The following is a 23,042-nucleotide window of genomic DNA, read 5'->3' as shown; positions in this document are numbered from 1 at the left end:
TTCAGCTTTACGGTCATTTTAATACCTAAGAGGATAGTTGTGACCAGGACCTCCTGTTCCAACAAAGCTGTTCCCACAAAGAACAAAAGGGCAACTCCATCCCTTCTGCATATAAATTATCTAAGAACAACTGAAAGATAGCTATAGAAACAGCTATAAAAAGGGAAGGTATGAGGGAACTGTGACCCACAACATTAAAAGGCTTCCCTTGGGGAAGGAAGCTCACTTTTTGGGCTTCAAGAAATTTCATTAAAGAGATTTTGTTTTACATTCCATTGCTTATTATACGTTATGGGAATAAAAGAATTTATTTTACTATTTGTTTACAGAGTGAAACAAACAAAAAAACCATCTTGGGTGAAATTCTGGCCTCACTGGCAAAATTCCCGCTGACTTTATTAATGCTAAGATTTTAGTCCTAGCTCTCAACCAGCATGTGCTGTGTGAGTGCGGAGAACACCGCAGAGCTGCCTCATAAAGCCTCATAAAGTGGTCTCTGGTGTTGAAACTCTCTGTGTAGAAGCACTGGCCTGTTCCCTATATTCAATCCACTTGACAATTTTCAAGCGAAGTGTAGTTTTGAAGTGTAGTTTTGCAGGGAGCAGTGCAGAGAGCGCAGTCAGACAGCTTTCTAGGAAAATAATCGTTGGCTGAGGAAAGAGAAATAAATTGGCCAAAGGATGTTCACTTCAAGTTGCCAGTGGAAGTGTGGTGAGACGCTTTAACTCTATCGCAGCTCAGTTAGACCCAGTTGAGGAGCGGGGACGGTTTCCATGCTGGAGAAAATCAGTGATCTGGAGAGTTTGGGAGGGGAAATCTTTATACTGGGTGAAAGGAAGGTGACTGCTTCCCCAGCTACTAACGACCTAGCAAATGACAATTTGCTATCCCCAGAGAGAGAATGAGCATAGTTTGGCACTGGAAGTTTGCATGATTAGCATTTGAGGATGAGTCACCTCCTTGGAGCTTGACCCACTGAGTATGCAAATCTTTCTCCTTTTTCCCTTTTGCAATTTTGTGTTCAGGCAGCTTTCTCTAACATGTTTAATAGAAACAGTGGATTGGCCATCATTTCAGAGTTTGTAATTTTGGGTTTTTTAAATTCTTTGCTAATTACCCTGAGCTTTTTAATTTCTCCTCACACATAAACTGTCCCTCTTGCTTTCAAGTTACTTCAGTTTCTCTTTTTAGGATATTTTTCTATTTCTTTATATGCTATTTATCTATGTACAACAATGAAGCCTCATGGGTTCGAAAATCTAAATGTCTTTGTCCAAAACAGGGGACTGAACTGAGATGCAAATTAATGCAGATGTGGACTCAGGATCAGACTTCTTTTGAAAAGGGTGAACTAATGGTACAATCTCTTACAGTTTAGAAGATTTTAGGTCATTATGAGAGAATAATTGTTTTGCTTCAGTCTGTATTAATTATTTGCTTTTTCTCGTGGAGATGATCTAGACCTAGTCCTAGAGGGTCTGGGAACACCTTTTCTTCTAGGAAAATAAAATAAAATAAAATAAAATAAAAAAATAAAATAAAATAAAATAAAATAAAATAAAATAAAAAATAAAATAAAATAAAATAAAATAAAATAAAATAAAATAAAATAAAGGAAGATGAAGCACTTCATCATCTCCCATGAAATACAAATGACTTACATAGCAGCAGAGGACTCTGCGCAAAGGTTTTTCACCACCCTGGTAATGAAGGAATGGAGAAAAAGTAAAAGATGCTGCATATGCTCCCCTCCCCCTTATTTCTTATTCAGTGGTTGCTTTCTTTCTCTTTCTCTCTCCTTTTTTCATGTTTGCCAAAAATTTCATATGTCCAGAGAGTGGTCAAGAATGAATAGATAATGGAAAGCACAGCACACTATATATCACAGTAATGCTTACCTGCCAAACCCACAACTTTTTAACTGAGTTTGAAACAACCCCCTGAAAATTTACGGATCAAATGCCGCAGATGATTCCTGAGAACCAGAAAATGAAGCTGAGGAGAAATGAAAGTGGACTGGCAATGCTCTCACTGTCCAATGCAGGGGCTGTGCATGGTTTAGAGAGAGCATTAATAGTGAAAACCTAACCCAGTCTTCACATTTCTTTCAAACACCTAACATACTATTTTGCGAGGCAATTTAGTACGCAAAAATATGCTGGGTGGAAATCAGGAGCCCGGTGCTATTTGTGCAAATACAGTACACATTTAGATTATTGTGGGACTGCAGCCAGGTCACTTGGGAGCAAGCACGCAAACCTCATGTTCAGCCTCCTGGCAGGGAGCAGTCGTGCCAGAAGCATGATTAATCCCAGCAAAGAAGGGTGTTTATGGGGTGTCACAGTCCTGGCAGAGCTGCCCCTTATGGATGCACACCAGGCAGCTGTGTTTGGACCCACGCGCTTGGATCCATGTGCTCCTCCATTCCCCTGGGCCTGGGCAGGCTCCAAACGCCGGTTGTGGCCCTGGCCTCTCAGGCACACTTCCCAGGCACACTTTTATGCTTGTACCTACTGTTACCCCCTCTTTAAGCCCTCTTTTTGGGACCGCTGCTGTACCACAGAGATTATAAAGGGTTATTTGTATGCTAGCCATGTGCAGCTGATTGACTTAATGTCAGAGATACAAAGCAGAACAAATGTGTGTACACAGTTTTCTTCTTCTTGGGCCCTGGAGCATTTCCTGGGTTTTGGGTGGTGCTGTAGCAGCCCCGGGTCCCCTCTCTTGTACCCTAGTGCTCCAGCTTAGCCTTCTCTTCCCAAGTTACAGGCTTATCTTTAACTGCTCCGAGAAAACCCCTTCATTTTTCAGAGCTGAGGTCAAAGTATTCCCTGGCTTGAAGACTATTCCTTCTTTGCATGCTGCTTCCCAACACTTCTCTGTTTTGTCCTTTTACTGGCAATTTGCTCTGACTTTGTTCTGGGACCTTTTACGAACAGGTGCAAAGTAAATCTGCTGTGCTTTAAGCACCATCCATCTTACTTTCCTTAAGGTGGTTCCACTTGAATGGAACTAAGATCATTTGTGTTAAGGGTTCGTATTGATCTCTGTTGCACTTCGTCAGCTTTAATCTAGGAGGTACCTCACCCACTCCATATTAGCAAAAGCTTGGTTCAATGATCTAGCAATTTCATACAATTTACTAAATTTTGTCCATTTCACTTAGACAAATTTCACAAACTACCAGATAGAGTCAGGGCATGAATTACTGTCCTAGTCCATGACCTGTGGTCAGTCTTTTCACTCTACAGGTTTGCAAAATTAAAACTATGAATTCAGTTTTAGAAATCTTTATTTGCTCATAGAACAGAAAATATTTGTGATGTGGGCCACCTTATCCTTTGATAAGTTTATTTATGATTTTTCCTTTTATTTCATACCTCAGAGAGCATACTCTTTGTTTCGTAGCCACTCAAGATTTATGAGTTTGGATTTGTGTTTAAAAGCTGCGATGGGCTGGGTAGGCAATTTTACCACATTCTGTTCCTGCCTTTCTACCTGCAATTCACTAAAACTGTCCTGCACCAAAACACTCCACTTGGGGTATTAAAAATGCATATCTGATTCCAAGAGCTAGAGCCTACCTGACTATCACTCAGATACGAAGATATACTAGGATTTCTGTGTACTTGTAATATAACAGTGAGATATTCTTTATCTGGAGCTCCAGTGGTGTAGTAGGTTCTACTGCTGCTATCTCCATTATTGCTGAGGGAAGTCTGTTTGCTGTGGAGAAAACAGTGGACTTACTTACAAAGCAAGCATATAAATGAGATAGATAGAAAAGCATATAAAGGAGGCAGTGTTTAAGGTCACTTGTCATTTTCCTACCATTAGAGGAGAACTTAAGAAATCAATTTGTCTCTTCTTACAGAGCTGTTATCGTTTTATTCCAGGCAAGGAGCAATGTCAGCTCCCATGCAGAATAAAATGATGAAAATGATGAAACTCTTACCACACCTGGAAACTATCCATAGTCTTTGCTTTTGCAGAATCCCTTTTCTTGACCTCATGGCCTCAAATATGAAAAGCTGCCACACACACTCTCTCTGGCTATAGATACTCCTGATATCCTATTTCAAATGTTTTTGGGTTTTGTGGAGTATGTATTACCTGTGCCGAGTTATTCTTCCCTGTGTGCCTCTGCATTGCTTTACTTTCCATCTGAGTTCCATCCAATGTTTCACTTCTCTCCACACATGGATCTCATCAATACGGAAGGGAAAATGGTAGGAGAATGCCCGTTCAGGGATGGGATTTTCATAAAAAAAAGGGAGAGATCTGAATACTTGGCTTCCTCTGATTATGTGGGTGGGAATTCTGTCCAGTGTTAGGGCAAATCCTACTAGGTCCTGTACATGCTGTCCCACAGTTTTCTGAATTCAAGAGCTCTCTGCCTAGGTTACACATCTGATCATAGAATCATAGAATGGTTTGGATTGGAAGGGACCTTGAAGAGCATCTAGTTCCAACCCCCCTGCCATGGGCAGGGACACCCTCCACTAGACCAGGTTGCCCAAAGCCCCATCCATCCTGGTCTTGAACACTTCCAGGGAGGGGGCATCCACAGCTTCTCTGGGCAACCTGTTCCAGTGCCTCACACCCTCACAGTAAAGAATTTTTTCCTTATATCTAATCTAAATCTACCCTCCTTCACCTCCTCATCCTATCACTACATGCCCTTGTAAACAGTCCCTCTCCAGCTTTCCTGTAGGCCTCCTTTAGGTACTGGAAGTCTGCAATAAGGTCTCTCCTGAGCCTTCTTTTTTCTCCAGGCTGAACAACCCCAACTCTCTCAGCCTGTCTTCATAGGAGAGGTACTCCAGCCTTCTGATCATCTTCATGGCCATCGTCTGGACTTGCTCCTACAGCTCCGTGTCCTTCTTATGTTGGAGGCCCCAGAGCTGGATGCAGTACTGCAGGTGCGGTCTCATGAGAGCGGAGTGGAGGGGCAGAATCACCTCCCTCAACCTGCTGGTCACGCTTCAGGATACAGTTGAATTTCTGGGCTGCAAGCGTACATTGCCGGCTCAAGGGTTACCTGCCCTTGCTTCCACCCTCTGTAGGCTTCCTTTTTCTGTCTGAGTTTGTCCAGGAGCTCCTTGTTCATCCATGCAGGCCTCCTGGTGTTTTTGCCTGAATTCCTCTTTGTTGGGATGCATTGCTCCTGAGCTTGGAGGAGGTGATCCTTGAATACTAACCAGCTTCCTTGGGCCCCTCTTCCCTGTAGGGTTTTGTCCCATGGTACTCTACCATGCAAATCCATGAAGAGACCATAGTCTGCTCTTTTGAAGTCCAGGGTAGTGAGCTTGCTGTGTGGCCTCTTTGCTGTCCTAAGGATCTTGAACTCCACCCTTTTGTGGTCACAGCAGCCAAGGCTGCCCTTGAGCTTCACATTCCCCACCAGCCTCTCCTTGTTGGTGAGACCAAGCTTCAGCATGGCACCTCTCCTTGTTGGCTCCTCTATCACTTGGAGAAGGAAGGTGTCATCAACACATTCCAGGAACCTCCTGGATTGCCTGTGCCCTGCTGTGTTGTCCCTCCAACAGATATTGGGGTGGTTGAGGTCCGCCATGAGGACCAGGGCTTGTGAGCATAAGGCTGCTCCTCATCCATCCCCAGGCAGAGCTCCATGCACTCCAGCTGGTTATTGACATAGAGAGTGACACCCCCTCCTCATCTCCCCTTCCTGTCCTTCCTAAAGAGCCTGTATCCTTTCATTCCAACGCTCCAGTCATAGGAGCCATCCTACCACATTTTCATGATGCCAATAAGATCACAGCCCTGCAGGCGTGCACACGTCTCCAACTCCTCTTGTTTATTCCCCATGCTACGTGTGTTTGCATACAGGCATTTTGGTTGGGTCCCTGATGAAGCTGACTGACTGACTGGAGTGTCTGGAATTCCTTTGTGGTGTACTTCAGGTGATCTCCTGCTGACCTGTGATCCTTCTTCCAGCTCTGGGCATCTATTGCTGGCACTGGCATCAAACTGGTAGGAGTGGGATGGATTGAGGTTCCTCTCCCCCTGGCAACTTTCGTTTAAAGCCCTCTTCACCAGCTTGGCCAGCCTATGACCAAAGATGCTCTTCCCTTTTTTGTGACAGATGGACCCCATCAGCCCCCAGTAGACCACGTTTCTCAAGAGTCTGTGTCATGATAGTATATTTGTGACTTAAAATACTTGCTTCTTATGTTCTTGTGCTGTGATCACTATTTGTTTTTTCTGTTCTACTGCTAAGGATATTTTATTTTGTCAGGTTTGGGATGAAACTCTTGCCAAATCTGCAGAGGCTTGGGCTGCTACATGCATTTGGGACCATGGACCTTCTTACTTACTGAGATTCTTGGGCCAGAACCTGTCTGTAAGAACTGGAAGGTAGGCAGGTACCCTGCAAAACAGTTATTTTGTCAGCCTTCAAACAGCCTTTGAGATTCCAGATCTTAGACTGATTCAAGTGTCATCCAGTATTCTAGCAATAATATATATCCATCTATGTTACGTTTGGGTTTTATTGCTTAATACTGTACCCCTACTGGTGTGTGGAGAAATAATGTATTTAGGTGACTTGCATCAGAGACATGAGCAGCAGAAAGTTACAAAATACCTAAATCTAAAATGACCTGGTTTTCTTTCTGTCTTTTAAACAAACCCAGGTATCGTTCTATTCTCCAGCTGGTAAAGCCGTGGTACGATGAAGTAAAGGATTATGCTTTCCCTTATCCTCAGGATTGCAACCCCAGGTGCCCCATGAGATGTTATGGACCCATGTGCACCCATTACACACAGGTTATATAAATTACATTCTTCTATTCAAAATCTACTGTCCAAAGCTGGACTTTTCTGTGATGTATTTATAGCTCTCTCTCAAATAAATGTATATATATATATTTCTTTTCAATTTGGACTTCACCAATAATAAATATTTATTCAGATGGTTTGGGCCACTTCCAATCGTATAGGCTGCGCAATCCACACATGCCACAATATGAACGTCTGGGGATCTGTTTGGCGACGAGCTGTTTACTTGGTATGCAACTATGCCCCAAAGTGAGTTGCTTTCTTTTAATATTGTTTATTTTTATACTTCATGCATGTTTTGGTCCTCTCATAGGACTGCTTACTCCTTTTTCTGCAGCTTGACCTCTATTTGTGCTTTTTCTGCGGGCCGGTCCTTCATTCTAACTTTACATCTGAACATACAGAAAATGCATGACTTTGGGATACAAGGAAGAGAAGGAAATAACTTGATGTGTATGGAAGAAAACCCAAACAGAAAACTTGTTTTCTGTTATTTTTGTTATTATAATTCTGTCTTCCTCCTTCGTGCTGACTGCACTTCACTTTCAGTTCCTTATTTCTTCATGCTGTTATATGTACTTACGGTGAGCTAGACTTCCTCAGGTAAGCAGTCCCAATGTAGATCAGGCCCTTGCTTTACTGTCAACACATGTTGTTGCCCACAAGATACCTTTGCTTATGACCATGCTACATAAGGGCATCCATAGCATAAGTTTCCTACAAAGTCCATCTACCTAAGCTCAGTGTAATCTCATCTTGCCTTCCATATTAGGGTCCTTCAAAGTCAGAGACACCCATAGGTGGCCCTATATCAGGTAGCTGTGCAGAGATATGTATTAGGTTGAAATGAAGAAATGAATTTTCTCCCAGCGTTTCCTAGACATCATCCCAAGCTTACATCTGGGTGCAGAATGAATGAATAAAGTGTGGCTCTGGGAGAGCTTCGATTTGAGGTCTGGTTTGGATCAGTGCTTCAAAAGCAGTATGGACAGTGTAAATGGCTGCTTTCTCTCACTGTATAGTATTAGGCAAAGCCATAGTTCTTTACAGAAATCTAAGTATAATTAACTGAGCATGTTTTCCATAAACTCGCAGTGGCACAGGTCCATTTGTGGTAAAGAAGATGCAAGAATATGTCATTATTCTAGTTGTTACATGAATAAAAGGATTTTTAAAGATTTTGCAACTTAGGAAAAGATGGGATTTAGTAAGAAAACTGACTTGGGAAAATAACCCGCCTTTGGAAATCAAGGAGATTTCTCTGTCCTTTTGTCTTTAATATCTACTAGAAAAGGGTGGTAAGAAATGAATGTGAGGGAGGAAAAATCAGACAGCAAAAATTGTACCTGACTTTTAGCTCCACAACATAGACAAGGTGAAATCAAAGTTTATAAGAGAAACCCAAATATTATTTTTTATATATCTCCATTTGAAAAAAAATACTAAAAATTACAGACTTCCTAGAATACATCTCTCATGTTCATATATAGGAGAAGAATGTTTTTATACCTTAGGCATTATTGAAAACTGATGCACTGTTTGTGTACCAGTTAACAATGAATTAATGACATTTTATATTTTCTCAGTCTAAAAATCCCACTGTTTCTGAAACAGCAGACCAAATCCTGGAGTTATGAGCTTCTTCTCTGGATGAGATTTTGAGTAGACCTTTGATTCATGGGTGGTGGAATCGGGATTTTCACATCTACTTCTTGCACAATCACAAAAAGGATATTGAGGTGTCTTGCCTGGCTTAAGTTTATATTCCTAAGATTAATTAAGTTGAGTTAAGGACGTTGGGCTTAGAGTCCTTGGGCACACATGCAGAAGTCTCTTTGCCAGTCGATAAAGGCTGTGTCCTTCTGAGTAACCAGCACATCAGAAACTCCTCTGAAGAAGGGGCTGAATATTACAGCCCCGACTTGAGTTATTATGATTGGAATTTGGCAAAGGTTTAGGATTTAGAACTCCAATAGTTTTCACTGATGCCATACTGTAATGCTGAAAAATATCTATGCTTCTGAAATCAGGAAAAAAACGTTAAGGAGGATAATTACAAAGTTTAGAAAGGCCCTGCACCTGGTTAGCTAACGGAATCACACAAATCACCCATGCGTTGCATAGAAAATGAAGCAGAAATGAGCTTTCAGCAAACTCTTTCTGGATTTCCATATCTGTTATCAAACTAAATATATTTCCTGAGCACTCAGTCTGCTGTACCCATTTGGAAGAGAAGTAGGAATGAGCAAATTATTTGAGAGATTCCTACTTTCTTCCAAGGCACAACACAGACCAGGGCTTTTGATCCAATCTTATTGGCTGGGAGGTGGGGGATGAGAAAATGTTTCATAAATAATTGCATTACTCACTGCTATACCACGTCACATGCAAACTAGAGGAAAGTTCTCTGCTCCGTGAGACATAACATTTAAATAAAAATCTAATTTTAACTTACTTTCTGCCTACATCACGAGTGTTACATGAATCTCTACAAGCCTGGGGTTTATATAAGCACCTAAAAGTCTGGATGCATTTTTCAGATGTTCCTAGATCTTTCAGAGTTACCTCTTTTCACATGATCACTATCCAGACTTCTACCCCTTTTCCTCCCGGGCTCTATTACACAGCTCTATTCACCAGATGGGACCCGTCCTCCTCCCATTAACACCTATGGGACCCCTACAAATGCCCAAATACAATTCTTTTTAATACAATACTGGTGCAAATAGTTTTTATCTTCCCCTTTCTCTAACCATGAATTCAGTCGCAGAGCTTCACAATGGGGACCTTGGGTACTGCAGCCTAAGAATAAGATTTCACTTTGTTTTTCCACCTTCCAAAAATAAGCTTTTAAGACAACTGCCAGACAAAAAAACTGCTCAAGGAAAATCTTGCACCAATGCTTATGTTGCTAATTTCTCATAAATATAGCCCCCTGGTAAAAAAAAAAAAAAAAAAAAAAAAAGCTCTGTTCCAGGCTTGGAGAGTCAAAAATCACTTGGCTGTAGCAAAATCAGGAAGACTGGGACTTCATCACAGAGACTAAAGGATATGGAATGGACCACTGGCCTGGGGTGACATAGTCATTCTCCTGCTGGCTTTTGGGAATCAGTAGATCAATGTTTGTCAGCAACCTACAGAAATATATTAATGTATGGTTTCAGTAACAGGGCATTCATAGGATATCACTGAAGATATTAACTTTAATCACTCAGAACAAGTATGGTTAATGATTTTTTTTTTTTTCTTCCTGTCTGAAATTACTAAGCATTCTTTTTCCTTCTTTATTTTCAGGGGGAATTGGATTGGAGAAGCACCATATAAAGTAGGAGTCCCATGTTCGGCTTGTCCTCCAAGCTATGGAGGTTCTTGTACCGACAATCTTTGTTTCCCAGGAGTAACATCAAACTACTTATACTGGTTTAAATAAGTTTACATTATTTTTAAAAGAAACACGTGGATGAGTAACAAGAAGCTTGTATATTGAATTTTGCACATATTATATATAGAGAGATATTGTAATAATACTCTGATGTTTTCTTTTTGTATGCTTTTGTATAATTAGCTTTTAAAGTATAGTATAATTTGGTTTTAACACTTCGGGATGTAAGACTCACATTAACCCTTTCAGAGTAACATTTTTTAAAGGAGAGCAAACTAATTTTCACCTTAGCAAGTGTAGCTTCCTGAAGATTAGATTCTATTAAAAGCACATTAACAGATAGAATATGACTTCCTTTGAAAAATAACAGCTCCAGAAAGAGAAGGGTCATTGTTTAATACTGTGCTTTAAAAATGGAGTGTGATGTGCAAAGCAACAAATTGTCCTCACACTCCCAATGGTTCCTCCCGTTTACACCTGTGCTTTCACCTGCAATGTCAATGGGACTCTGAGCAGAGGAAAACATATGTGCAAGAGAAACTGCAGGATATTACCTACCTCATGCACAACATCAATTTTATGGCGTTCCAAGAGTTCAGCACACGGCTGCTGCTATCATCAACGATGCCTGTGTGCAGACAGGAAGATTAGAGAGAATGATGAACCACACTGGCCAAGATGCAGTGGCTGTAAACTCACATGTCTAAAGTCTTAACTAGATAGAAAGCTACATCACTTTATACTGGTATAATGACACAGTATAAACTCTACCTTCCTGTGTTTCTGAACACAGTCATAATGGTATAATTGTGCTTTGCAGCAGTATATTTATTCTTGTACAGGAAGGTATAGAATCATAGAATGGTTTGGGTTGGAAGGAATGTCAAAGATCATCTAGTTCCAACCCCCCTGCCATGGGCAGGGACACCCTCCACTAGACCAGGTTGCCCAAAGCCCCATCCAACCTGGCCTTGAACACTTCCAGGGAGGGGGCATCCACAGCTTCTCTGGGCAACCTGTTCCAGTAACTCACCGTCCTCATGGTGAAGAATTTTTTTCTTATATCTAATCTAAATCTACCCTCCTTCAGTTTAAAGCCATTACTCCTTGTCCTATCACTCCATGCCCTTGTAAACAGTCCCTCTCCAGATTTTCTGTAGGCCCCCTTCAGGTACCGGAAAGCTGCAACAAGGTCTACCTGGAGCCTTCTTTTTTACAGGCTGAACAACCCCAACTCTCTCAGCCTTTCTTCATAGGAGAGGTGCTCCAGCCCTCTGATCATCTTTGTGGTCCTCCTCTGGACTCGCTGCAACAGCTCCATGTCCTTCTTATGCTGGAGGCCACAGAGCTGAACAGAGTAATCACAGTACAAGTAAAGAAATATATTGCTACAAAGCAACATATATCAATAAATGACATCCATACTGGCTTTTAACACTGTAAGTTTTCCAGTATATGTGCCATCCCCCCTGACTGAAACTCAGCCAGGTGAAACTTTCAAGGAGAGATCAGATGTAAAAGTAGATGAGAGGATTTCCAAATAAAAGACATCAGGCACCTTTAAAGCTTCGTACATATTTGTGACAAATATTTCAAAATTGTAAAGCAATTGGCAGTGCCCTTTAGAATATATTATGCTATTTCCTGAAAATATCTGTACCTTTCCTGCCAAAAACTGAACACCTTATGGGTGCTTACTAGAACATTTATAAAAAGGACCTATACTTTAAGCTAGAATATTATACAAGTAGTTTTCTTGAAAAATAGACTATAAAAAGGAGGAAATCGAATGTCTGCCACAACTACTATGTCATTGAAATAGCTTTGAGTTTTGGCTTTATGTTAAAGGCAGAGTGTACCCCACTTTAAATATACGTGTTTAGTCTGCTTGCACTGCTACATTTAGAACTCTGAAAGGTATGAACTTTGAAAAGCATTACTGAGTAGAGCAAGCAGAACAGCAGAGGATAATTTCACTACTGCTACATATGTATGTGTCTTTAAGTCACTAATTCAGTCCTTTTGAGGGTGTTCGAGACAGTCTGTTACCAGAATATGAAATACCACATTGGTAATATAAAAAGATCAGTTTGAATTCTTCACATTAGTTATTCTTTTTCTCTGGCAAGATAGCTGTGTGGTGGGAATGGGCTCTACAGCATATGAAGTGTAACAGCCCCTCTCTATCCATAATCTGATCCCTCAGAGAACATCAGCAACTGATCTGTGGCTTTTCAGACATTTTGAGTTAGTGACACTTCTGTATCTGACAGGACAATAACTAGACAGTATATTGTCTTAAAATGTGTCCGTGTTTTAAAAGAACAACACTTGTAATATTCTACTAACTTTTATTCTAACAGTTACAATATAAATGGTTTTCCTTTTGGTTTCAAAGGGGCTTGGAGTTGCACAGTGCTCAATCAAACACTTTGGCTGAATAAAATCCAGTCCTGTTTTGAGAGTGAAACACAACCTCTTAGCTTTATCTATATACACACTGAAAGAATTCAGTGAGACAAAACTATTAGGTGGGTCAGTAGCCCTCAGCCAGCCCAGTTTTTGACAAAGATGCATGGGGCAAATATATTTTTGTTCTGCACAAGAAATCTTATCTAGAGGTAAAGACAGCACAGTTAAAATAGTGCATCTATCTATTTTCAGTATTTTCTTTTTATTTTTTTAATGCAAGATAGGAAGCAGAGCATAAGCAAAAGTTCAGGTTAAGTGGTGGAGCCTACAACAGTAGGTCTAACAATAAATTACTATGCACTTTGGAACTTGCAACTTGTATGTTGTATGGTACACTTTCCAAACAGGACTAGACATTGTAAATTAATTTATAATTCTGTAATTCAGCTGAAATTATTATAACGGGTATATATGTTATCGTATCTGTTACTTTTTAAGTTGCTACAAATACCTTGATTTTGTGGAATATTTTGTTTTCTGTGGATATAGAAAACTTTGCTTTTAACAAACAGGTATGCAGGTTTTTTCACAACATCCCATAATGGTGCTAGGGATTAACTATTGTAATCACACTGTAATTGACAGCAGCAAAAAATGATCTGGGTATAAGCTATTTCATACGAGCAGCTCCTGATAAAACCAGCCACAAGCACTCAAGCATTAGCTGAATATTTTTCACTGAACAGGAGGATTACAGCTCATCAGATATTTGATTACCACATGAGATTTGCCCTTCAATTTTATTTACTGAAGGCCTTTCTGTATTACCTATTTGAATCACCCCAATTTCTATCGTCTTTTTTCTCTTGGGTTGGGTAATGACAATGCCAGCAAAGCTCTACTTTGATTGCCAGTGTCAGCGCTGCCTGATTGATTACCTGACGCCAAGTGCTGCTAGAACAAAAGTAGTGAAATGTGCGGAAGACTTCAGGTGTCTTTGGCAGTATATCTGCTCTGATACATGCTGGTGAAAATTCTTGATGTGTTCAAGGTTATGCTGAAGCAAACTACCCCCAGCGGCTGTTCTGCTAGCCTGGAAGATTTGTACTAATTCCTTCTGAGCAGAGTGGTGTGCCTTTAAAGACAGAGAAATTAGCTCAGACTTTTGTTCTGTTCTAAATAGAAAATTATGAAAGTATACACACACTAAAATAAGGCTAAAAATATTTTTGGTCAAAATACCATGAGAGGGATAAGAGTAAAAATGAAGTAATCGATATCATTGAGTGCAGCTGTTTATAATATCTGCTTGTGATTTTTTTGCCTCATTTAAACATCTAAGATGATGGGTAGCAATTGATACCTTTTGGTGCTAACCTGTATGTTCTGGTGCTGAAGTTATACATTATATTTGTGGAAGATGAAGTTTACTTCCAATATTACCATATACACTCTAGTGTTTGTGAGATCTTTTTCAGCTAAACATATCATTTACTACCACTAGGCCAGATTTGCTTTCAAAGTTCCTTTTTATGGTTGTTTCAGGCTCTAATGAGAGTTTTATGTGCATCAGAGAGGAAAATGTATTCCAAAACAAACAGCACCCTCCCCTCATCACAACAATGAAGGGCCTGTGGAACAAAGTATGGGGAGAGTAAGACCTCTGACAGTCATGACTTCAGATTGATGCTGAGCAATTTTCAGTGATCCCAAATCCTCTCTCTGGGGTAACAAATGACTTCAGAAAATCTAGACTTGACCTTGCACACTTATCCTTGGGAAGCTGTGTGTTCCTCTTCTCTGAGATCAGTTTGTTCCCCTCTGAATTTGAGATGAGTTGGATCAGGCCTCAGTGAAAACCATGGGAGGTTTAATATAACTTTTGCAGGAGTGAGAAAGTTGGATTCCATGAAAGCTTCACAGGGAGCAAAATTAGACTTCATGTGCTATCCCCTACCAACGCTGGGAGATACTTCTGAAAGAGGAAACCTCCCAGAGCAAATGTGTTCTATACTACAGCTGGGACCTAACAGAAAGAAATATATCTGAATCTATATCCATATCTATAGACAGATGGATAGATAGGTAGATAGATATGTCTGTTTATATATGATCTTCAAGGATCAGGTTGCAAGCATGGATGCCCTCTTGTAGTGGAGAATGCCAATATATTGGTTCGATTTCGTAGGAATCCAGAGGGGTTTAGGATTTTTTTAAAAACAAGTACATGCAAATTTGGTTCATTTCCTTTAAAATTTTTGGCCTTGATTTTAAAGACATGTGACTTTGTCCATTTTCTTTGAGAAATGAGGTCCATTGCATAACTCCACCATTTCTTAGTTTTATGTGATTTCTAAGTACCGAACTCAATAACAATTGTATTGGCTGTCGGCTGCCTATCATACCAAGTTTTATGAGTATGAGGTAAAACAGAGCTATTCAGATGTCAGCTGAATTTTTAGAGGCATTAAATCAGATATAGTTATTGAAATGCAGGAAATGGGAAGCCTCATTACTCAGATACTAAATTCTAATGATCCTTTATCAAATAAGAGTTTTGAAGGCCCAAAATACTGTTGGAATTTGCCCACTGTTGCTAAATTTTCAAGACAAAACTGTTGCTTTCCTCACCTAGAATTAAATGATCTCATAGAATCCGAGCACATAGCATTTTTATGGTGCTTTTTAAAACTGTGCAAAATAGAAAATTTGTATACTCTGGTTGTCAGATCATAATTGGTCTGATGGGCTCAAAGTGCACAATCCTTCCCATCTGGATTCATAAGGAGAACATTAAACTTCTTTCAGTAGTAACCTGAAATAACCACAGCCTTCTCAAACTCCTTTCTTTCAATAGAAAATAAATTGTAAATCAAGAAAAAAAGAAACAATCCATCTAGTTAATTGAACAGATAGGCAACAGCCCATCTGGTTAATTCAAGAAAAGAGAAAAAAATCATTATTAATGATAATTTCAAGACTTTCTTGCTCCTTAACCTTCATTTACTGAGTTTCCCTCAGGATATAGTTATTTTCTGTTAGAGAAGAAGCTTTTGCTCATATTGCAAGGCAATGCATTTTTAAATTCACACAAGTTAATGGAACAGACATAAACTTTTGATAGTTACGCCCGCTCTGCTGAGCTCCCCTGAGTGCGAAGTGTGATAAAACCAGACTGAAATGGTTGCGGTTCAGTATTATCTCCATGTCTTCTGCCAAAAAAAAAAAAAAAATTCAGAGTGGAAAAAGATGTTATGATTCCTCCAGCTTTTGGCATCTTATCATTTGGCAATCAAGTTCTAAATTCTTTAAAAATCCTTATACTGACAATCCATATAAATTATGCCTGGGGTTTTTTTGGCCAGCAGGAGAAGAGAGGGAATATCCCTCAGGTTATATATTTAGCTCACAACAGCAATCATTATTCAAATCACTGGGCTGTTCATCATGCTGCAAACTCGCTACAGCTTCAATACATCATCATGTAAGACAGGAAGTACCTTAGATACAATATTTAAGGTAATAAACTTGTTTCTTAAGAGTGAATGGTAATATTGGAATCTAATAGCTCTGAGAAGTTAACCATCTTTGTTTCATGTAGGGTGCTCTTATGTAATTGAAACGGTGCTTAAAGGCAGGGTTCATTTAACAAGTAAACTATCTACAGTTGCTTTTTTCCATATGCAAGAAGGAAAGTTTCTTCTGAAGACTGAAGATGTTGAGTGTTGGAAAATGATGACATTTCTACACTTTCTATCTGAACCCAAGCCAAAAAAAATGTTCAGTGTTTATACAGTGAAACATCCTTTCCCCCCCCCCCCATTATGTATTTTCATCATTTCTTGTTTAGATTTTTTTGTGATAATTGTGTGGGTGGGGTTGTATCTGGTTTTTCAGAGAAGAAAGCTTGTTGTGTAACACGTCTTGCAGTGAACTTATCAATATAACATTTCTTTCATATTGTCATATGATGCTATATACATGTTATACCAGAGATATAAATTTGTATCCCTGTTTCAACTTCTAATACTATGAAACTATAGAGAAATGTACATCATTTTGATCTATTTTGTAACATCTATGCATTTAAATAAATAAGTAAAAATATCAGTATTTACACTTGATGTTCTTTTGTTGTTTCCTTTGTTGTTTTTGTTTTTGTTTTTTTTTCCTGGAAGACAGCAAGTTTACAGGGAGATAGTAAAAGACATATCTAAACTGAATTTAAATTCACTTTGAATATATTTATATAAGTGCATATGCTTTACAACTGAGCTCCATTATATACTTGAAATCTGTCTTTATGTATCGACCTATATGGATAGGAGCCTATCTTTTGGTATTGAGAGCCTGAACTCTTCATTGGAATTAGTGGTCAGGAAATGTTCTCTTATGTGCTTCTGGCCAGGAGGAAAAATCCAAACTGTGACCACAGGAGGTACCCACAGAAAATCAGAGAGGTACCATTGTCAGTTTGGCCAAGTTCTCTTCTATGTAAGGAACCATACTGCAGTCAGAAAAAGAGTAATCCTTCAGAATCTGAGTAACTCTTCTTCCTCCCAACGTGGTACCAAAGCTGTAAAAGCTACATTTGAAAACAAAAAGCCAGAATTTCATACTGACAAAGCTTTAGTATTTTCATACTGACAAGAGAGAACAGAGGCATGAAGAGAAGGCAATTATAAAATACTAAGAATTTGCATTGCAAAAGCTATTCAAGCTGTGAAAATCCTTGATCCTCTCTGGTTCATCCTTCACAAGCTGGACACAACAAAACCCACTTTTCTTATAATTCGGCATGACACAATTTTATTTTATACATCATTAATTTAGAGACTCAGCTGGGAGGACACAACCTCACAAAAATGGGAAATAGAAGGAATTTCTTTCAGAATGCCACAATGCATTTTCTCTAGTATGCTCTTTTTTGTTTAATGACATTGTACGCTTTTCATCACACCTGTTTGTGATGTAGAAGTTCACTGAAATTTGGGATTAATATTATGTGTAATTATGAATAAATACAGCCCAAGCTGCTGTCACTCTCTGGGCAATTGTAACAGGATTATGTCAAATGCCAGTAGCTTACCAACAGTGTTCAGTGTTGTTGCTCATCTCTCCCTGATCTGAGCCTAGTACTGTTTGGACTACAACAAAAAGATCAGTGGTTTTGCCTAATTTCTTATTTCTGGATGGACTGGATTTGGTTTCTTTTTCTCTCTTCTTATCTTGCTTTTCTCTCATCTTTCTCTTGACCTATGAATTGGACTGCAGTTTTTGGAAAGACAATGCTGAGGCTTATCAATCCACTATGTTCTTTGTCATTTTATCTCTGTTGCCCTTGTATCTGGATCTGAGACTCAAACAGAACTGACCACTGAAGATTCCCACTGATGCCCCATCTTAGTCTCCTAGTTTGCTAATCATGATTTCCATCAGACCTTCGCATCTTGATTTTTCACCTAGAGAAACCAGGACATGGAGGAGCTGACGTGCATGTAACTCTCACGCCAATATGGAGAGTGGATTTAGCTGGGAGTGTGTGATCTCAGGTGTGGAAACCTGAAATCAGTCACAGACTCCATAGTTCAGACATAGCACAAGGTGCTCTAAACTGTGACTTCAACAGGAGGAACAGTTGTCAGGAGGGAGCAAGTCCACATGTTATAGTGGTACCATGGTTTGGAGTGCCTTTATGTTAGTGCAGTGGCTACTGTCGATCTGAGAACTTCTCATGTAAACTAGGAGATACAGTTTTCTTTATTTTTTTGAGAAAAGGTCTACCATGCCAGAGTGTATATGCGGAGGATGATAACTCCATATATCCACAGGCAGTCAATGTGGCATCCAGCCATTCACAGCCTAGGAGAGAGGCAGATAGCTTTCTTCTCATGAACTCACACAGTGCCTGAGAGCCCAGTTATACCAAGTTTTTGGACTTGTCTGAGCCTCTAATTCTGAAGTCCCCAGTGACGTTGACATTAGAGGCATTAATTTGACATTCTTTGACCTTTTCTGGGTTTGGGGTTTTTTTTGTTTGTTTGTTTTTCTTTTGTGTTACTAACACAATAACCTGAAAATTACTCGATCGACCAGGCAAATTTTTCCTGTGTCTTTAACATAGTCCCTTATGTTTGACTGGGGTACCATTGTAGCAGTTGCATTCCTTAGGCCATGACAGGCCTTTACAGCAACATCATGAAAATATGTAATAGAAAATAACATAAAGATTTCTCCTTACTAGATAATAGAGTTTGAGAATATATTTTCTGAACTTGGCAGTGCTTACAGCTTTTTTTACTTTCTGTGGGATTTCATCCTGAGCTCTAACTCCATCATTTTGAATCCCCTTCTCATCTGAGGCAAGACAGGTTTATTTGATTTTGTCTGTGAAAGCTAGCATTTGACTTGGTCCACTGCATTTTTTGTCAAAATTTTTGAAAGTATGTCTGTAAGCCCTAAACTCTTTGAGGTCTTGCTCACCTTGCAGTCCATACATGTGCAGCTCCAGCCTTAGAGTGCTGTTTTGCAGTCTTTTGTAGACATTGGCAACAGTGAGGTGACAGTAGTTTCAACCAGCAAGGATCTTGCGTAATGATGGAAGATTTTTCCACCCAGATCATATCCAAAGTCTCCTCTGTAACTGAAAGTATTGAAATTCACTTTTATTAGCAGCCATGGCAGATGAGTCTACAGTTGGTCATACTGTTGTATTAGAATGTAGAACAGAGCACAGAGAGGGATGTGCTAATATTCACGTAGGAGGAGATGTGTTTTTTCATTCTTTAAGTACCATTTTGTCTTCTCTAAACTTTTAATATCCCTGTGTCCATTTAGGCACTGTAGGCCCCTTGGCTTGCTGCTTTAAGCTGGCTTTAATTTTGGCACCATTTTTTCTGCATCATTCTTCAGAGCCTTTGTATCTCCTCCTTGTTTGCTGGATCAGATGTGTTGATAAATTCTTCATACTTACTGTGATCTACCTGCAGATCCTTCCATATAAACTTCTCCCCATGTTTGCTATTTTCATTACACAGAATTGGTGTTTTTACTTTTTTAGCTTTTCTCAAAATCTCCAGCTCTTCCAACAGCTGCATTCTAGTCATCCTCTTCTTCATTCCTCCCCAGTAGAAAGTGTAATTTCTGTTTAGTATGCTGTATACCACTACCGTTTTCTGCTTCCTAGTAAAAAACATATGTGCCAAACATAACTGAGATGGCAGCCTGCAAAGAAACAATGTCTCCCTAGGGGTGTGCTGAATGTGCACAGACATGTGGTCTTTTTTCCTATGGGCAATGCCAGAATCCTGCTGATATATCAGACATGGAAAAGTATTTGGCATTAGCCATCTTCTGAAGGATTTTTTCCCCTAACAGGTAGTGGAAAATATTCCTCTTTTACATATCTGTTTGATTATTTTGGGTATGTCTATAAGCAAAAATAAGCACACTGTTTATTAGTGACTGTATCTATTTTATCCATTCTTCTAACCCCAGCGTAGTCACCCAGAGCTGTATAGCAAAATGTGATGCTCGGGAACAGTATAGCTAAGTGAGCTGGAGGCGAGGGGTGGTCCAAGAGTGGCTCAAAAACAGAAGATGTCTTTGACAGTCCCAGAATACTTTTATTTCCTTGCTGAACAACGGCACACGGGCCCCGCAGCTGGACCTCATGATGATGTTGTGATATTTACATCTCCAGAGTCTATTTCACTTCTTTCCACAGCTATATCATGAAATTTTCACACCGAAGTAGCCTTGATGGTTGTATGACAAAGCTCCAGCAAAAGGGCTGAAAGTAATACCTTTCAAACTGTATCATAAGTCAAGAGCCATCTGTTTCATTGCTGGGACGCCATCTAGCACCTTTGGAAACTCAGTTTATGGTGACGGCACTTGTCACGGGTACCCATATTGTAGCACAGCCTGGCTGGATGACGCACAGCAGTGTAAGATCCTCCACTCCTTGAAAACAGTGTCAAATTCCTCACCTATTTTGCTTCTCTTCTTCCAAAGCATGAACTTTCTTCATAATACCAATGTTTTTAATTAAAAAAAAAGATGCTCTTTACCCAGGTTCTATTAAAGTTTCTGTAATTTCCATTATTTATTCAGCCAGGCCTGTAATTCATTTACTCTTTTGTGAGAATAAACTCAACCTGAATTGTATCCACTTATCTTCTATTACTTGTAGCTTCTCTGACAAAGTTGTGAGGAATGTTTCAGGAAAAATCGAAGCTAACTTTTTTTTTTACTATCTTCCATTTTATTTGCATCCATCCATCCTTTTATTTATATCCATCTTTCCATGTCAAAAAAAATGTTTTGACTACAGTCTGCAATCTTTGATATATACATAGATTTTCACTTTTGCTGGCTCTTTTCAGTTTTTTATTTCTCCATATAAGGTATTTTAATTTCATTTTACCTTTATGCCACTCTTTCCTTCAGGTGTTTTCCAGAGGTTTATGGTAGCCAATATAGCTTTTGATGCAGATAATTCCCCTCTCTCCCAACCAGGGTACCTACCTGCCCTCAGACATCATCTGTCTTTTGTGTCATCTTGACAGTCTGTCACTCATGCATTGTGGATGCTGATGTCTGGTTCATCTTCGTAGTCGATAACCTTGCCTTTGCTCCTTGCAAGAGATTTTTTTTTTTTAACCTTTCTTCTCCTGAGTTGGTATCTTAGTGTCTGTGGATAATAACAACAGCTTCACAGAGCTCCCCCACCCTGCCCCACACATGTAGTGGTACTTTCTGGGAAACTCTCCTCCTAAGAACTGCCATTTAGGTGCTTGTACTGCTACATAGACATACAGCTATGGAGTCGAACAGCAACCCTTTGAAGTCAATGAAAGTTTTGTTCATTCCATTAGAGCTGGGATTTCTCCTCTGCTAAGCTGAGGACTTCGGCTTTTCCAGACCTTCATAAGTAATATCATTTTACCTCAGCTAAAGAGAGAAGGAACTTTAAAGTTATCTGCAAGCTCTATTCACCTCTCCAAAATGTGTGTAAACATATAAAAGCAAGAGAGGAGTTGCAAAAAGGAGAAAATAGAAAAGAGCAAAATTCCAGCTGAATGAAATTAAGGAAATGGAAAATATAATTTTAACTTTGAGTCTTTAGAAATTTCTACTTTAGCACATGCTGTTTTTTCAATTTTTTTTGCAATGAAGTCATCATAATGTGGACCTTCCTTTAAATGTAAAGACTTATTTCTGACAGTTGCATATACCAAAGTTACAGAGCCAATAAAAGTCTTTAAACTGAAAAGGACAAAAGGAGTAAAATATCTGAGTTGGGTAAAAAATTAACTGTATTAAGGGTCCTTGTTCTCTAAAGATAAACAATGCTGGTTTTGTACTGAAAACCTTTTGCTCCTGACTGGTGGTATCAGAAATGAGTTTCTACTCTAAATTCCTACAATCATATTTTATTTGTTCAACATATTTTCTCAAAGCACATTTTAACTTTTATTGTTTTGAAAATATTTTCTTCCTTTTCAATTAATATTATGGTATTGTCATGGTTTAATCCATCAGGCAGCTAAAACAACCCGTAGTGGGATGGGGGAGAGAATCAAAAAGAAAAAGGTAAAACTTGTAGGTTGAGATAGATATAGACAGTTTAATAGGAGAGAAAAGGAAGATGATGATGATGACGATGATAATAAAGTATGCACAGCACAATTGCTCACCACCCACAACCAATGTTCAGCTAGTTTCTGAGCTGCACCACCTCCCAGACAACTCCCCCAAGTTGACTGAGCATGATGTCATATGGTATGGAATATCCCTTTGGCCAGTTTGTGTTAGCTGTCCCAGCCGTGTCCCCTCCCAGCTTCTTGTGCACCCCCTGCCTTCCCATTAGCTGGATAGTGTAAGAAGCTGAAAAGTCCTTGACTGCTTGGCAACAACTAAAATCTTCATGTGTTACCAACATTACTCTCATCCTGAATCCAAAACACAGCACTATACCAGCTGCTAGGAAGAAAATTAACTCTATCCCAGCCAAAACCAGGACAGGATATCCTTGTCAGTGGTATCCTTCCCAATATTGAAACAGTCTCTTGGAGTCTTTGCCAATCAGAAAATACTGGTTCTTAAAAGTGCAACACATGTTTTACTATTTATTGTCATATAAATTATGTGTTTTCAAACCAATATGAATTCAATTAGTTTTAACTGGTAGTTCAAAATGTTATTTATATGATATGTATTTTCAAAATTGCTCACCATTATGTCAATGAAACCTGGGAATAAACCTCGTAACACCAATGCAGTGTTAAAAGGCAGGCATTCTTTATTGCAACTCTGGATGCACGGGGGATAACTCCACCCAATGTGCATGCCAGGTGATCACCCACACACAGGTTATGTAGGATCAAAATATACATATTCATCGTTTTTCTCAGAAAAGGCAGTCCTATGATAATAATATCTT

General features: G+C 39.4%; 1 protein-coding gene across 1 annotated transcript in view; it reads left to right on the top strand.

Moving 5' to 3' along the window:
* The window catches only part of PI15 (peptidase inhibitor 15), a 30,752-nt gene extending 14,033 nt beyond the window's left edge, over positions 1–16,719 (top strand). Inside the window, exons 3-6 of the mRNA XM_075743858.1 lie at positions 6,260–6,378; positions 6,657–6,789; positions 6,935–7,050; positions 10,096–16,719. Coding sequence (XP_075599973.1) covers positions 6,260–6,378; positions 6,657–6,789; positions 6,935–7,050; positions 10,096–10,231 — 504 coding nt within the window. The 3' untranslated portion in view covers positions 10,232–16,719. The remainder of the gene's footprint in view (positions 1–6,259; positions 6,379–6,656; positions 6,790–6,934; positions 7,051–10,095) is intronic.
* The last annotated feature ends 6,323 nt before the right edge of the window (positions 16,720–23,042 follow it).

This window comes from Balearica regulorum, chromosome 2, assembly GCF_011004875.1.
Source record: "Balearica regulorum gibbericeps isolate bBalReg1 chromosome 2, bBalReg1.pri, whole genome shotgun sequence".
In the NCBI taxonomy this organism is placed as follows: domain Eukaryota; kingdom Metazoa; phylum Chordata; class Aves; order Gruiformes; family Gruidae; genus Balearica; species Balearica regulorum.
This window is presented reverse-complemented; position numbering and strand designations above follow the sequence as displayed.